At 48.9% G+C, this 14,096-nt stretch overlaps 7 protein-coding genes across 7 annotated transcripts; 2 read left to right on the forward strand and 5 right to left on the reverse strand.

Moving 5' to 3' along the window:
* Positions 1-156: 156 nt before the first annotated feature.
* BT62DRAFT_928565 (uncharacterized protein) lies at positions 157-2,241 on the forward strand (the record flags this gene model as incomplete). The annotated part of the gene is made up of 6 exons (XM_043185534.1): positions 157-169; positions 305-386; positions 438-504; positions 552-725; positions 771-906; positions 951-2,241. 6 exons carry the CDS (start codon positions 157-159, stop codon positions 1,808-1,810), a joined length of 1,332 nt encoding a protein of 443 aa, XP_043043325.1. The 3' UTR covers positions 1,811-2,241.
* BT62DRAFT_1002140 (DNase I-like protein) lies at positions 2,013-5,818 on the reverse strand (the record flags this gene model as incomplete). The annotated part of the gene is made up of 15 exons (XM_043176818.1): positions 2,013-2,243; positions 2,300-2,664; positions 2,720-2,941; positions 2,990-3,087; positions 3,141-3,271; positions 3,324-3,462; positions 3,515-3,636; positions 3,688-4,029; positions 4,082-4,198; positions 4,246-4,667; positions 4,721-4,902; positions 4,952-5,123; positions 5,173-5,364; positions 5,409-5,572; positions 5,631-5,818. The coding sequence occupies 15 exons, from the start codon at positions 5,816-5,818 to the stop codon at positions 2,013-2,015; spliced, it is 3,087 nt and encodes a 1,028-aa protein (XP_043043326.1).
* A 42-nt stretch (positions 5,819-5,860) lies between these two features.
* Positions 5,861-8,194, forward strand: BT62DRAFT_609143 (alpha/beta-hydrolase). The gene is made up of 14 exons (XM_043181588.1): positions 5,861-6,148; positions 6,206-6,346; positions 6,402-6,416; positions 6,469-6,521; positions 6,574-6,594; positions 6,642-6,978; positions 7,032-7,090; positions 7,142-7,250; positions 7,303-7,323; positions 7,374-7,512; positions 7,565-7,676; positions 7,733-7,875; positions 7,927-7,941; positions 7,988-8,194. Exons 1-14 carry the CDS (start codon positions 5,941-5,943, stop codon positions 8,139-8,141), a joined length of 1,527 nt encoding a protein of 508 aa, XP_043043327.1. The 5' UTR covers positions 5,861-5,940; the 3' UTR covers positions 8,142-8,194.
* Positions 8,195-8,247: 53 nt separating this feature from the next.
* Positions 8,248-8,826, reverse strand: BT62DRAFT_1002142 (uncharacterized protein; the record flags this gene model as incomplete). Its single annotated transcript, XM_043176819.1, has 1 exon — positions 8,248-8,826. The coding sequence occupies one exon, from the start codon at positions 8,824-8,826 to the stop codon at positions 8,248-8,250; it is 579 nt and encodes a 192-aa protein (XP_043043328.1).
* Positions 8,827-8,964: 138 nt separating this feature from the next.
* Positions 8,965-10,303, reverse strand: BT62DRAFT_609415 (uncharacterized protein). The gene is made up of 4 exons (XM_043181590.1): positions 10,032-10,303; positions 9,498-9,980; positions 9,237-9,442; positions 8,965-9,186 (listed from the first exon to the last, which is right to left on the reverse strand). Coding segments are annotated over exons 1-4 (756 nt in total). The 5' UTR covers positions 10,098-10,303; the 3' UTR covers positions 8,965-9,185.
* Positions 10,304-10,336: 33 nt separating this feature from the next.
* Positions 10,337-11,550, reverse strand: BT62DRAFT_609277 (uncharacterized protein). The gene is made up of 4 exons (XM_043181589.1): positions 11,327-11,550; positions 11,144-11,278; positions 10,986-11,087; positions 10,337-10,933 (listed from the first exon to the last, which is right to left on the reverse strand). The coding sequence occupies exons 1-4, from the start codon at positions 11,396-11,398 to the stop codon at positions 10,511-10,513; spliced, it is 732 nt and encodes a 243-aa protein (XP_043043330.1). The 5' UTR covers positions 11,399-11,550; the 3' UTR covers positions 10,337-10,510.
* A 165-nt stretch (positions 11,551-11,715) lies between these two features.
* BT62DRAFT_928574 (uncharacterized protein) lies at positions 11,716-13,000 on the reverse strand. Its single transcript, XM_043185535.1, has 4 exons — positions 12,540-13,000; positions 12,138-12,260; positions 12,062-12,080; positions 11,716-12,007 (listed from the first exon to the last, which is right to left on the reverse strand). Exons 1-4 carry the CDS (start codon positions 12,764-12,766, stop codon positions 11,939-11,941), a joined length of 438 nt encoding a protein of 145 aa, XP_043043331.1. The 5' UTR covers positions 12,767-13,000; the 3' UTR covers positions 11,716-11,938.
* Positions 13,001-14,096: the final 1,096 nt, after the last annotated feature.

A 14,096-nucleotide genomic window follows, 5' to 3' on the forward strand; every position in this document is an offset into this window, starting at 1 on the left:
TTCGTCTGGTCTTTGCTTACGGATGTAGAAAGCGGCGGAGCGCGACAAGGAAGATGACGACCAGGACCTGGGGCTCCAAGTCCAGATCGTAGGCGCGAAGAAGGCTTCGGGGCCCGTCGCGTCGAGTGAACTGGTCAATCCTGTAAGTATTCTGCCATGGTATTATGTTGTCTCTCATATATGTTTCGAGTCATCACCATTCTACGAAGAGTCGATGCAGAGGATGCGGTATCTCGCTTGTACCACTCTACGGCCTAGTGCGTCTCATTTCTTATGGCCTCTATATTACCTGATACGACGACAGTGAAGGCCAAAGAACTCGCAGCGCTAGATGAGGGAGTCAAAAATGAGAATACACGGTTGAAAGCCCTGGAAACAAGGGAGCGGTGCGTTCCTTAAATAATGACCTTCTCTCCAATCTTGTCTGACATTCCTAGTGGAACATCGGATATCGACCTCGCTCGCAACACAGAAGGCATCAACTGGTCTATCGTTGCCGAAAAAGTACATTTACATTCTGGTATTTTGTACGTATTTTAATCAACTCGCAGGTATCCGACGCGTCTACGGCGAAATGGACAGCAGACGACATCAAGTTCAAGTGGATGGCAGATAGGCATCCGAGGTTTAATCATGGCGAGTGGACGGACCAAGAGATTGAACAGTTGAAGGGAATCGCTCAAGAGAGCAAGGTGGATTGGGTGCAAGTCGCAAAGGGTCTTGGCGTGAGCAATTTTCCATCCCTCTATCCAAGCTAACCCAGTGTCCAGACGAACCGCATCCCCCTTGACTGCATGCGCAAAGCCATCCAGCTCCGGCAGCGACCCAAGTATGCATGGAAGAAACGCGTCGATGACCGGCTCGAGGAGGCTGTCGAAAAGTATGGCGTGGCCAATTGGAGTCTAGGTACGCCTGCCTTGTCTGTTGCCCTGCTCGCTAACCCTCGCCAGTTGCCCGATATGTCGCCAACAACCTCAATGCAGTACAATGCGAAGCGCGATACGTCCGGCTGCACCTCGAGCGCAGCCCTTGGACCGCGGCGGAGGACGCGCGGCTGGATTTAGCGGTGGCGGGGTACGGACAGAGCTGGGTGGAAGTGGCGAGTGCGATGCCGAGGCGGACGAACGACCAATGCCGGGACCGATGGATCGAGCGACAAAAGACGGTGAATGTCTGGACGGACGATGATGATCGCCAACTGGTGGAACTCGTTGACCGGTTTGGGAGCGACGGACAGTGGAAGGCCATTGCGAGCGAGATGGGTGGGGGACGAACCGACATAAATTGCCGGTCGAGGTATAACAAGATCAAGCCAACACCTCGACCGGAACCACCAAAGAAAGGCAAGGGAAAGGAAAGGGAGAAGAAAAGCAACCCGGTCTGGAAGCAGCCTCCAACATATGCGCTTAGTGCCCCGGTTTCGGCGGCGCCTCCTTCAGCCGCGCCTGTGTTGACTACTTGGGCGCTGAATCCATGTACAAGGGGAAACCAGGCCGTTCCAGATCCAACTCCGCGTGCGTGGAATGCATTCCCAAACCTGGACCCCCCTCGGCCGCTAGTCGCGTTTGCAGAGCCGACGTCAGCATCCCAACCAGGTCCAGCAGAGTCTGATGCTATGGATGTTGACCTTGTGACTCTCCAACCAAAACCACAACCGAAAGCAAAAGGAAGACGGAAGAAAGACGATGGGATGGATGTAGATACCGAGACTGCACCCAAGCCAAGGCCAAAAAAAGCTCCGAATGAGGAAGCAGATGCCCCTGCGAATAGTGCGAGCCTGAGAAGAAGTGCGAGAGGCAAGGGTAGGTAAAAGTAGGATAGTTATTACACATGGACACTGAGTTTGCGGTCAACTTAGACGAAGTATTGATGAAGTCAGCGTCGGCGCTATGGTGCAGTGGCAGCACATGGGGAAATTGTTATATGACTCGGCCTGACGTCCCGGCCTGGTGTTGGCCTGCAAAACAGTCAAAGTTCCCAAAAAGGTCATGTCCCGGTGGATTATAAAGCCTCTACGCGATGAAATACATCAAAAATTCCCATTTCTTCACCGGACTGGCTTCACTGATATCCCGCAAAAGGACGGGAGCAAACATAGCAGATATCCTTGCCGCTTTCTCATTCTGCTTCGGCTCTTCGCCAGCATCCGCGTCTTTCACGCCATCTTCCCGCGCGATGTAATGCAGAAATGCAGTCACCGATATCCACACATTAACATTCGCCGTCGGTAGTGTTTCCAGAATCTACAAATACATCAGTGAGATAGGGAGCACTAGAAAATATTATTATAGAAACAGACCTCGAAAGCGGCCTCCCGATCTGCGATATTGAGTATGTTCACGTTGCGCGGCATGACACTCTCAGGTAACGCGCTCAACAATGCTACGAGCGTTGCCCCAGCTAAGGAAGGGGGCACAGTGGATGGGAATTGAGAGCCAGTGTCCAGGCATTTCCGCATATCTGTAACGGCACCAGAGGGATGAGAAGAGAAGAGTTCGGTTTGAAGAGATTCTCGTGGACAAGCCATCAGCCATTCGACGAGTCGCATCACCTCTCTTGGTGCGTTGACCCTTTCATCCTCTCCTAGCAATCTTGACTGAGGCTGTGATATAGGCCCGGATAGTCGGGTCAATGTATCCAGGGAAACAGCAAAACATGTCGGCTCTACCGAGGGCGTCAAGAAAAGCATCTAAATCCAGTGAACGGGAATTGGACTCACCCCATTCCCCGCTGATCACGACAAAGCTGTCCTTGCCGCCACTGCCTAATGTACGAAGGATGAGGGTGCAGTCTATTTGTTGGCGATTACTTGTGCGAGTCAGATAAGCCTCATTGAGTGGAACGGCAGACACCTCGTCTACATGTACTGTGACCGTGATCTCGACATTAGACATAGGCATTATGAGGCCAGTGATGGGCTCTATATGTACCCACGAGGGATCTGCAAAGCATTTAATATAGGTAAAGACGGGCAAAAAGGTTGGCATACAGAGTTCAGCATTAGGCTCTATGGGCACGAAGCGGAATGTACATGGAACCTTCCCAAGGTTCTTCACCTGAAACGTATGGGTTCGCTTTCGTTTATACCTGTTGAGGAACCACATAAGCCACAACATAACGCGAAAAAGTGAGATACCTACGATAACCTTCCCAGACTCACTCCGCTCGGTTCAACCTTAACCTTCAAGTTTGCATAGGACCCGATATCCTCAAGCTGCCTGTACAAGGTCTTAGCAACTGCGAGTTTGTGGTTTTTGTCATACACGTCAACCTATACATTATGAATCCCCTCGTCGCTAAACAAGAACGACGCAGGTACTCACATCAACTATAAAATCAGCACTCAGAGGTTTGTGGTCGCTCATTGTTATCTTGTGATGTCCACCGTATCTTGTCTGTTTGACCCGTATATGTGTGGGGGAGAAAACATGGAGAATACGGTCCGTCCATGCTGGTTTGCGGCTGCGAGTTGACGTGTTAGTCTGTATCGCTCCCGCTATAAGTGAGGACCCACTTTACATCGTATCCCATGGAGTCGGTAAGTATACCTTGACTAAAACGATATGTCGGGCGATGCATAATGGGAAACTCTGTAAAGACATCAAAGGCTTTCTGCGAATGAACAGAGGTCTTCAACTAAATATCGCTCTGAGTCAAGGTGCGTTTGATGAGACAACAACAACCAACTTGGTCATAGGGCAGCAGGATCTCGAATCTGTTTCCCTCCCAACACTTCTCCGACAATATAGCTCTGAGATCCAAGTCTGAGAGGTCGATACGATAATTCAGATCACCCATCCAAAATACCGCGTCACTCTCCCACATAGTCGTCGTATCATCGACATCAGATCCTCCAAAGACTAGACGTTTACCCAAATCAGCATAATCAGCATTTCGCCTGTCGACCATCACGTCGAAAGCAGCCAGATGAGAGTTCACGAAAGTCAGTATAGTTGGCCCTTGGGTTAATATGCCTTCCGTGGGCGGCGGAATGAAAGCCAGTCGGATCGCGGTGCCACCTTTGTTTCCCTGAATAAAGGTCGCAAGTGATATAGCATGATCATAGTATTGTTGTATTCACCATGACACCCATAATGCCAGCACCTGCGGCACTTGTTCTTACATCTCTGAAGCAATCCTTGAGGCCGTCCTTCACTATGATTACGATAAGCATTCCAACGAGTTGCTTCGATGCCAACTGAACAATATGGTCAGCGAAGGTCCAGAAGGAAGTTGTCAAGTTACCTTGACATAATGCTCCCCCCATTCACCCAGCGCTGCAAAGATGGCCATGCACCATGCATCTTCCCTCGCAGTCCCCGTGGAATAGATGAGAGCTTCTGTGCTTAGGTCAAGCTCTTGGAAGCCAAGTACGAAAACATCAGGTTGGTTTTGCGTGTATGGGTCCGGGTCAAGGGGTATGGGGTCAGCTTCAAGCTCCTGACCTATGTCCGATGGGGAATAAGATAATTCAGATGGCTGGGTATATGTGTAAGCCGTAAATGCTGAAGCAGAAGATGCAGGTTCTATCATTGCCGAGGATGTCGTGGAGGGAAATGGCGGAGGAGACTGAATGACACGTGTAGAGGAAGCAGAAGAATAAGAAAGAGAGGAAACAGTCGATGAAGGAACGAGGGTGCTTGGAGTCGGCGGAGCTGAGATTGATGCTGAACACGACAGTCATTTTCTATGATTCTTCAATCCCGGAAAATGACCTCACATCGAATATCGACAGCATTATCCAAAGGATTTCGCTTTACCTCTCCCACTGACAGCGGTGAAATATCCGTCAGTGGAGGTATGATACTTAAGTCGTGGGCATTGGTGTCATTTTCTTGAATCCAAGAGGACAAGTCTTGTGATGGCATTTTTCCATTCACGTTGAAGGTTCCAAGACGGATACTGTCTTCTTATTAAAGAAAAATACCGTAGAGAAAAGATAATGACTAACTTCAATCTTCGTCGTCCCTTCCTGACCTGGTGCCTCGCTGTCTTTCGGACCCAGTCATCCCGTATCATCAGAATGTCATCAATATCGTCACCAGGCAATCCAGCGCTTGCAGAAGAGAGACGAGCATGGAGAGGCCGCGTCGACAGGCGAACATCGAGCGGGGACAACGAGACTACACACTCATTAGTTCAAGTTGAGAGGGCAAGTATAAGCCATCATACATATTGGAAGTGATGAGTGCTCTGACGTATACGGAGCCAACCATGAATAGGTCTGAGGGGCGGAGGACGATTCCAAGCTGTCCACAATTTTCTTCAAACGCCTGCACTCAGCCAGCATGGCGGTCAACCCTTGGACATCGTAGGTAATGAAGGATAGAGATTCCTCATGGGACTTTATGGTCAACTTGAACCCTTCTGGCCATAAGCAAACAAAAAAAGAAGCGGCGATTGCCTACCAGACTGAGGACGAGACGCAGAGAATGAGGCACGAAGGTCGGTGGTTTCGCGGCGCAATTGGGCCATGGTCATCGAAAAACCATCGTATATAGGGAAAACGCGTTGAATATCGAGGGTATCAGGGGCATCATGCCGTGAAGGGTGATGCTTGAGCACAAATACACTGGAGAATAGGCTTTTGTTCAGATATTGAGTGATGAAGAGTGAAATGAAGTACTGACCCGCCCTCCTCAAGCGCGTTCAATTCATCCTTATGCAATATCACCGCAAGTATTCTCCTGCTCTGCAATGTGGTTGTGTCATCGTCACGTTCAGTGATCGATGGTGTCAGGGCAGAAACTTGGAGCGTAAACTTGACGTCGTCCGATGAGCGTAGCAGCAGTCGTAGAGAGGTCGCGAGGTCGGTCATGACGGAAAAGCAAAAGGCTAGAGCTGTATCGAAATGTCGTCACTGATCGATTGATACAGAAAGGAGGTCGTCAACTCAGACGACCCCGACGTCGATGTTGAGAATCATAGTTGCCGTGGGCAATGCCTTGCAAAGTGCCGTTTGCCTGCCCTCAATGTCTGCATCGGACCGCCATGTTCCGAAGAGCTCTCACCGGCATATGGTCTCCCATTATTTCTCTCTGTCTTCGACGCCCACTGATAACGAAGCGCAAACTGAATATACGGACATTCACAATGAACCAGTTTCCTCCTCCATCCAATGCAAAGCTGGAGACGTACTCTGTCAAAGGTGAGCATGGATATCCAGTTTTCGAGGAAACTGACTTAAAGCCGCGAATCTCAGAAGGAATCAAGGTCATTGAACGATTCTTTGATCTCCCACTCGACTATTCCGATCCAGACGGAGAGAAAATACGCGTCTTTGCGCGAAATCTAATACCCAAGAGCAAGGCCAAGACCGCTAAAGATGAAGAAGAACTGCCTTATCGTTGGTGCAAATTTCTTGTAGCTAGAATTTCTACGGATTAATTTTGAGATTTTAGTCGTGTATTTGCAAGGCTCGTCGGTAAATATCTCGCCTCAACTTGCTCGGGACTCACCTATGCCCAGGTGGCCCCGGATATGAGATTCCGTTTCCCAATATCAGCGGATATGCAGCAGAAGTGCATATCTCTCATGCTGCTTCCTGAAAACACACTTAAAATACCATTTCAGATTCATGAGCAGGGATACCAAGTTCGAATCTCACCCCGGATAGCAACTAACCGCTGACATGCTTCCAGACGCTCTGGATGGACCCTCGAGGGACAGGCCTGAGTACCCACATCTCCCCTGAAAGCCTCCCTGCCCACTTGACAACTGATCAAACCATTGCCGACTACCTCAAGTTCTTCCGTGCGGATAGTATAGTAAAAGATTGTGAAGCCATCCGAGAGATTCTCCTAGGACACAAACCGAGTCCAGAGGACCGCAAGTGGACAATACTGGGTCAGAGCTTTGGAGGCTTCTGTGCTATAACGTATCTCTCCTTCCACAGCGAAGGCTTAAAGGAAGTATTCACGACTGGCGGGCTCGCCCCGTTGGTGGATCAGCCCGACTCAGTATACGCGGCTACTGTTCGTGAGTTGTTTAACTGGTGATATTTTGCGTCTAAGTTTATATTGGTGGTACAGTCAGGGTCATGAAGAGAAACAAGACTTATTACGACAAATATCCACAAGACATCCAGCGGGTTCGCAGGCCCCTTCTTCCTCTCCCAAGTTGTGACTGAAAGTCCACCCAGGTTCGTAATATCATGTCATATCTCGAAACGAATGAGGTTTCAGTATCGAATGGAGGTCGGCTTAGCCCCAATCGCTTTCAACACCTTGGCATGGACTTCGGTATGCACGGTGAGTCATAATAATGCAGATCCAAGCGCCGCCTCACCATGATTCTCGGAAGGGGGGATTGACAGGGTTCACCGTATGTTCATTCACTTAATCGGCAGGGCAAGCTTATTAAATCGTTTGTAGAACTTGTCTTTCGAGCCGCCAATGATCTCGACACATTTGGTCATTTAACATACAAGACTATTCAGCTCGTTGAGCAAGCTCAGTCATTCGACGGCAATCCCATTTTCTCAATATTGCATGAAGCCATATACTGTCAAGGGTATGACTACGAATCTCCCGCGTTCATCCAGAGTCTTGAAATTCTTCTATAGGCATGCATCGAAATGGGCAGCGACGCGAACATTACAAGATTATCCTCAATTCTGTTGGTCTTCCGTCAAGCATTTGGCCGACTCGGAGCCAATCTATTTCACCGGTGAAATGGTTCGTACAACTATGCTGGTCGGTTCCACCAGCCTAACAAGATATGTAAAAATAAGATATTTCCAAGCATGTTCGACGACTACGCGAATCTTCGACCACTCAAAGGCGCGGCCGAAATAATTGCACAATACGATGGATGGGGTCAGTTATTCGATCTCCAACAGCTGTCCAAGAATGAAGTCAAGGTGTCTTCGGTGTCGTACGTCACTTCCAAAAGAGTCCCCTGTGTTCTCTGACTATCAATGACCAGATACTTCGATGATATGTAAGTGGTGCATCTATGTTAGGGATGAGAGCTCATAGCTGGTCAGGTATGTCGATTTCGATCTGGCACAAGACACGGCTGCGAAAATCAAAAACACGGAGCAATACGTTACGAACCAGCTGGTCCATAGTGGTCTCCGCGCTGATCCGAAGGATGTCATGAAACATTTGTTCCAGTTGTCGAAGAGGGAGTATGATTGAGGGTACTGCAAGGATTCCATCAGCACCCATTCGATGACCCTGAACTGTGTAACGTACACTTTGCCAGCACCAGCTAAGTTACATCTGCAACAGGGTTACGGATCGCCTAGCAAGCCGAGGAAGAATCCAGTCCTTCTCGTAACACTGGAAGTCGGGTAAATGACGGCGGCCATTCCATTAGACGAGGGCATACCGAGGGACAGAGATAAAGAGGCGATTTCGTCTGCTCGACTTTTATCCAGCGCTCTTTGTCTCTCACAGACTCCCAGCTCCCGCAAGCCTCACACCAATGCGCCAGACGGTGCTCAGGAATAAGAACTTCTACTTCCATAACAGAATCATTGTCCACGTATCCATCTACCGGACATCTCAACACCGGTGGATGACCGCACCCAAGAAGCAACAGATAATCCAACAAATTCTCCCCATCTCGTTCCCATCCCGATGCTGTCTTCAGGTCGAACAAAAACCGCGGCGCTTCGGAATTGCTCAAATCTTTGATTTTCAAGCATGGACTGTGTGCATCAAGGCGCGTGACCTCTCGACTGTCTGCTGTTCGATATGGGCGTGCAAATAAGAGATACCAACCTCCTCTTTTGTGACCCAATGCCAGCTCGAGAATGAGACCGGGAGGTGTGAACTTGAAGACGGAGGCTAGGTTTGGATCGATACGTGGTCGGAACATAATAAGGGTTATTTTGTGTGCATGATCGGCGTTGGGATGGTTGGAGCAACAGTTGCAATAGAAGACTGCCCCAAGTTGACTTTGAGCGGAAGACCCGAGCAAAGAACCTGAGAACAGTCACGGCCGAAGTAGAAGAAACGATCGGTCACGATAGCACGTGTGGCCGGACAACGCGTCACACCTGAGCACAAATTGAAAAATAAATTCAAGAACGAACTGTCAAGTATGACACGGCCAAAAGTCCATGAGTATCGTAATGTAATGCATGTGGAAAAAACTGAGGTCCTTCTGCGACATGGACTAATGTGAACTGGTTGTGTAAGTCAAAGCCGCCTCAGTGGTAGCTGTCATCTACAATTTCTGGTGTTCAGTTGGATTGAATCAAGCCAACTAAGCCGACGATTACGTACCAGCTAAATTTCATCGTCGAACTAGACGGCATCCTCGAGCAATATGTTGTAAAGCGGTGATATGACTTTCCCCGATCTCGGGTCACAGGCGCCGTCGTGGGTAAGTCACACACGGGCTCCGCTGGATAGGAGGACGCAAAGTACGGCGAAGGTTCAAAAGAGAGGAATGATTCCCGTTCCCCCGGCAGGGAGACGGAGAAATAAACCTAAGGGCCTGAATTTGAGAAACATCAATGTGGACACTACAAGGTGTTAACTCGCCTGTCTCAAATCCCGGTCTGAATGATAAGACTGCTTGCTATGCATATTAAATTCGTCATGGTCCTCATGGCACGTTAGCGATTCCGACGAGCTCGATATCGCGTCTTCTTCGCCATAAGAAGACAGCAGATAGTTAGGCGAAGATGTCGGGCAATCGGACATGGAAGAGGATAATGAGCAGCGTTCATTAGAATCATCATCATGGACTGCGTCTCTCCAGCAGACGTCAGCGAAGGATTCTGTCGGCCGTGTCAGAAGCTGCAAGTCCAAGTAACGCAAGCAGGAATGGTCAAAGGAGGTTGCGAGGGATGTACGGTCGAGAATGTCGCGTAGAAAGTCGGTTTCGTTGGGTTGTAAAAGGGGACGGACGAGCCCATGGAAAAGGGGTATCTCGAGTGACTCCGACCAGGGAGGGACATCGGAGACGATTAAACTGTCGTCGCTGTCGCACGCGGCGTGATAGAAAGGTGTAAGCCCTTGCATCTGGGCGCTCGGTGTCAACGGGCGATCTGTGAAAGGTGTGCAAAGATATACCTTGTCGTAGTGAATAGAAGCCGAAAGAGCGTAACATGAAGGGGAACCGTCGCCGTGAACATGCATCCTGTTTCGGTCTGGTGTACGGAATATGTCAAATTTTCAGCGCTGCGGGCTAGACAGCACGGGCATGAAAGCGCACATCCACTAAGCGGCTATCTTATAGAGCATCGGTTATTGACCGGAAGAGACGTATTCTTTTGTTTCCCGCGATCGTGGTGCCTTGAGTACTCTTGGTAGTCAATTGTCCTTGTGCCATCCGACATCGTACATTCGGCCCTTCAGAAGCTAGCGATAGATCACGCGTTCGCCGAATCTCAATTGTTGCCTTCGACGGGCCATGCAGTGCGTTGAGGATTGCGAGTGGAACTGACGATAAGACGCAGTGGAAGCAAAGAACAGGCGTAAAGCACAGCTCTATCCCAATGACTGAAACCTAATATACACGTAGAACGATATCACAGCACACAGAAAACAAATCAGGAAGTAAGATGGGTCACCGACAACTCTGCATTGCTCCTTCGGCGAAACTTTTGTGTAAATTCTTTTGCTTTAGCCATCAGAGAGGTTCTTCGGAATGAGCACCTGGAGGGTTGATTCCGAAGACTATGTACCACCATCACGGAGCCGGAGCGTGGAGGAAGATCATCAGGAGCATTTTCGGTCGTAGCTTCTTCTTCCACGAATACTCCGATGACCATACTGGAATCGACGGCGGTGTCTATAATACTACGAGAGCGAGTGTGACTGAGCCGCCCGGGGATGAGACCACCAATAGCCCGGGAAATAGTGGTCTTACGGCCAACAATTTGTTGCATTTGGGTGACATGGTGCGAATCCTCAGATAGGCCGTCTTCGTCGTCTGAGTGTTTATCGGACGTAAGACTGTCGACGCTTCGATTCTGTGATAATATAAGAACGAGGGATAGTAAGGATAGCAACAGGCGCACATACCTTTGTGAAGAAACGCGACCGTTCTGCTAGGGGTGATATTCGACTAGGAGTTGGTGTGGCACTCCTCGTTGCATTGAAAACTTGGGTAAAGTCATCAGATAGCTTAGGGGGGAATGTCAGAATGCTATTATGCACGTTACTGGATTACAGGACATTACCTGGCCAAATCGCGAGATAGATACGCTGCCTCGGTGTCGTGACTTCACTTTCAGAGTCTTCTCTGGCGACTCTGGTGGGGAAGGAGACTGCTCCTGAGCGCGTCTTTCAGTCTCTTCTTCCACTCTTTGAAAGATCTGGCAAATTTGTTAGAAAACTAATGACAGCAGAAGGAGAGCGCACGCCTTTTCGAGGGATTCCGGACAAGCCTCCATTACTGTCGACTGCAGATTAGACGCGCGGCAGCCAGCAGCCATTATGAAAGGCCTTTTAAGTCGGTGCAGTAAGGTGCAGAAAGAGAGGAGATAAGAATCTCAGAAGAAGGAGCGTCGCGAAGTTAGAAGTATGTGCAATTGTCCATCTTACGGTGCTTCCACTCGGGCGGTCTACATCAAAATTTAGTGGCTTTTAAGTTAAAGGATTATGTAATACACCACGTGTCTGTCCGTCGGAAGACTGCGGGGTTCGGGCCGTGCAGCAGGTATTTTTCTTGTGTTTAACTACTTTCAGTATTTTTCTTGCCGTTGGTCAGCGCGCGCAACATATTCAACGGTGGAACCGTTTGCTCTGTCACTGGCAAACAAACTAAATACCACTATCCAGCCATGTCTAGGGATAATACTAGATCAGCGGCCGGCGCGGCAACACCGCGTAAATACAGTAGCAGCACCATATGATTGTAAAGTTTGTTCTAAAGAGGGGTACTTTTGAATAGACGCAGTTTTCCAGTGCTATTTTCTCTGCGGGACTCGGATCCGGCGGCGCGGCTTCCTAAGTAATGCTCTTCGAATCAGCTGCTAGAAGGACGAGAGAAAGCATATAGACTTGTGCATTGACCAGGCTTGCTTCTGGTGCTGCGTTCCGCACTGGGGTAAATGCATATCACCACATAGGTTCCGAAATCAGTGGAGACCACCTACGTAAACGGCACACTTGCACCTAAGGAAGGTCTTCAGTATAGAATTATTCCATTGCCGCTGTCGAAACTTTGCTAACCTTCCGCATTGCATGAGAGCAGAACCATCGCTTTGGGTCTCACGATCACAACCAGCTCCCCCGCACTGCCTCAAGGCCTTCTCGAGCATACCTTCGACCGAATTTGCCATGAATCGAGACTCCCTGGTAATCAATTAGCAGAATGTTCACATATGTCCAATAGGGAGCACGCTATGTTTATGAAGATTTGAAAACAGAAGCTTCATTTGCCTTGTTTTACTCTTCCTTTTGTCCCGCGATCAAACACGATGACATAGTCATGAAAACGAACCTGGCAAGGCACGTTTCCAGATGGGAGCATGCGAAGACGCCATTGAAGCCTAAGAAGTTCAAGCCTTTCTCACATCGAGCATGAATTTGTTACGGAACCGAAGTAATATCACTGAGAGGGAAAAAACTTACTCGTCGGGGCTTAAAAGGTTCAAACACCTTTCGCAAGTCTCGCTGGCAAATACAGGAGGCATACCGCGAAGCCGCCCTGAGAGCATCGTTTTAAGGCTTTTCTTCTCATCTTCAGTAATCTTTTCCGTGCCCTCGAGAACAAGAAGTGTCGCCAAGAACTGGCAAACTTCAGCAATGACTTGGAGAGACTGAGTACTCGGATTGAAGCTGTTCCTGGATACGATCATGCGTTTGCCTTGTACTGCAGATAGACCCTGGCCGGCCGAGTGTTGCAAAAATCGAACAAAGTAGGGTCTGTCAAATTCCAGAAAACGCGTCAAAAAACGCGCCAAGGATGTAAGGAATCACGGAATGCAAACGTAAAGCTGATCACGTTCAGAATTACAGCTGCTGAGCCCCAAGGAACGTCAGAGGTTCGAAATTTCTCTACGAGAGAAGGCATATATTTTGCGCCAAGTTCACTATGGTTAGATTTGACGTATGAGATTGTGTGGACCATTTGAGACATTGGTATCCTACTGGTAGACCTTCTTCTGTTCAATCTGGGGCCAGGATTGTACGGCACCAAGTTGGCATATTGGGGTCAGTCCTATCGTGATAGCCCTCGGTCAGGGACTGGATATATCAAACCTGTATTTTCAGAATATCAGGTGCGGAGTCTTGACCATTGGACGCCACTCCACAACATTCTGCTAGAGATTCTGCTGAGACGTTCGTGTACGACATGGTTGAAAGGTAGAAAGAACGCGTGTTCCCCGGCTTTCGGGGTCCGAACCATAAGAGCAACCGGCATTCGCGCCGGATTCTCCTTCTAAACCCTCGTATTTCCTTTGTCGAACTCGAACTCTGACGCGTACCTAAAGCGTACCTAGTAAGTGCTCTCCAGCATGAATCTGCACATATTTCTTGGTAGCCACTGCACAAGTCATTCCAAGTTCTATACCCGTTCTAGCTTCAATACTAACCTTAAATTGATGCTCTCTTATGGCTGACCGATGGTCGTTTAATTTAACAGCTCGAACGGTCTGCATCTTGAAACCCGGATGTAGTAACTCCCCTACTTTGGGTTGGAGGAGGACAAAGGATGATATTCTCTAGTTCCTGGACGAGATGATCGCGCTGTCGATATACTATCAACATCAAGCCCTGGCATCACCCTCTCCTCGGTTGTCATTAATATCTATGGTATGCCCATTTTTAACGATGGCGTCACTGCTAATAGGACAATTATTAACTAGTCACCGTGCTGCAGATTTTGAGGGTCAGCGGGAACATCAAATAATCACCTGAACTTACTCGTTGGCCATATCACTTACACTTTGCTGTCGATTTCCCTCACGATGGCTACAACCGCTAACTAATGAATTTATCACTCAAATTCTCGCCCCTGGCCACCTTGTGGGTTTTAACGTTGCGGGGTTTCTAGAGGTTTGATTTCTTTGTTATTCCCCATCCTCCAGTGGGGTTCATTGTCGGCATGGTAGGTTCAAGACTCCCTGTCAAGGAGAAATGATACGTCTAGTAAGTCGGCACCACACGTATATGAAGCTGATGGGC

The sequence above is a fragment of the Guyanagaster necrorhizus genome (assembly GCF_019112545.1).
Source record: "Guyanagaster necrorhizus MCA 3950 unplaced genomic scaffold BT62scaffold_5, whole genome shotgun sequence".
Taxonomy (NCBI): domain Eukaryota; kingdom Fungi; phylum Basidiomycota; class Agaricomycetes; order Agaricales; family Physalacriaceae; genus Guyanagaster; species Guyanagaster necrorhizus.

Coding starts and splice junctions, on each gene's coding strand:
- BT62DRAFT_609143 (XM_043181588.1), top strand. CDS start 5,941: ATGCCTTGCAAAGTGCCGTTTGCCTGCCCTCAATGTCTGCATCGGACC. Junction 6,149..6,205: donor GGAGACGTACTCTGTCAAAG/GTGAGCATGGAT, acceptor GAATCTCAGAAG/GAATCAAGGTCATTGAACGA. Junction 6,979..7,031: donor AGTATACGCGGCTACTGTTC/GTGAGTTGTTTA, acceptor TTGGTGGTACAG/TCAGGGTCATGAAGAGAAAC.
- BT62DRAFT_609415 (XM_043181590.1), bottom strand. CDS start 10,097: ATGCATGTTCACGGCGACGGTTCCCCTTCATGTTACGCTCTTTCGGCT. Junction 9,981..10,031: donor CTTCTATTCACTACGACAAG/GTATATCTTTGC, acceptor CCGAGCGCCCAG/ATGCAAGGGCTTACACCTTT. Junction 9,443..9,497: donor CAGACCGGGATTTGAGACAG/GCGAGTTAACAC, acceptor TCAGGCCCTTAG/GTTTATTTCTCCGTCTCCCT.
- BT62DRAFT_609277 (XM_043181589.1), bottom strand. CDS start 11,398: ATGGCTGCTGGCTGCCGCGCGTCTAATCTGCAGTCGACAGTAATGGAG. Junction 11,088..11,143: donor CTATCTCGCGATTTGGCCAG/GTAATGTCCTGT, acceptor TTCCCCCCTAAG/CTATCTGATGACTTTACCCA. Junction 10,934..10,985: donor GGTCGCGTTTCTTCACAAAG/GTATGTGCGCCT, acceptor ATATTATCACAG/AATCGAAGCGTCGACAGTCT.
- BT62DRAFT_928574 (XM_043185535.1), bottom strand. CDS start 12,766: ATGATCGTATCCAGGAACAGCTTCAATCCGAGTACTCAGTCTCTCCAA. Junction 12,261..12,539: donor AACCTTTTAAGCCCCGACGA/GTAAGTTTTTTC, acceptor ATTGATTACCAG/GGAGTCTCGATTCATGGCAA.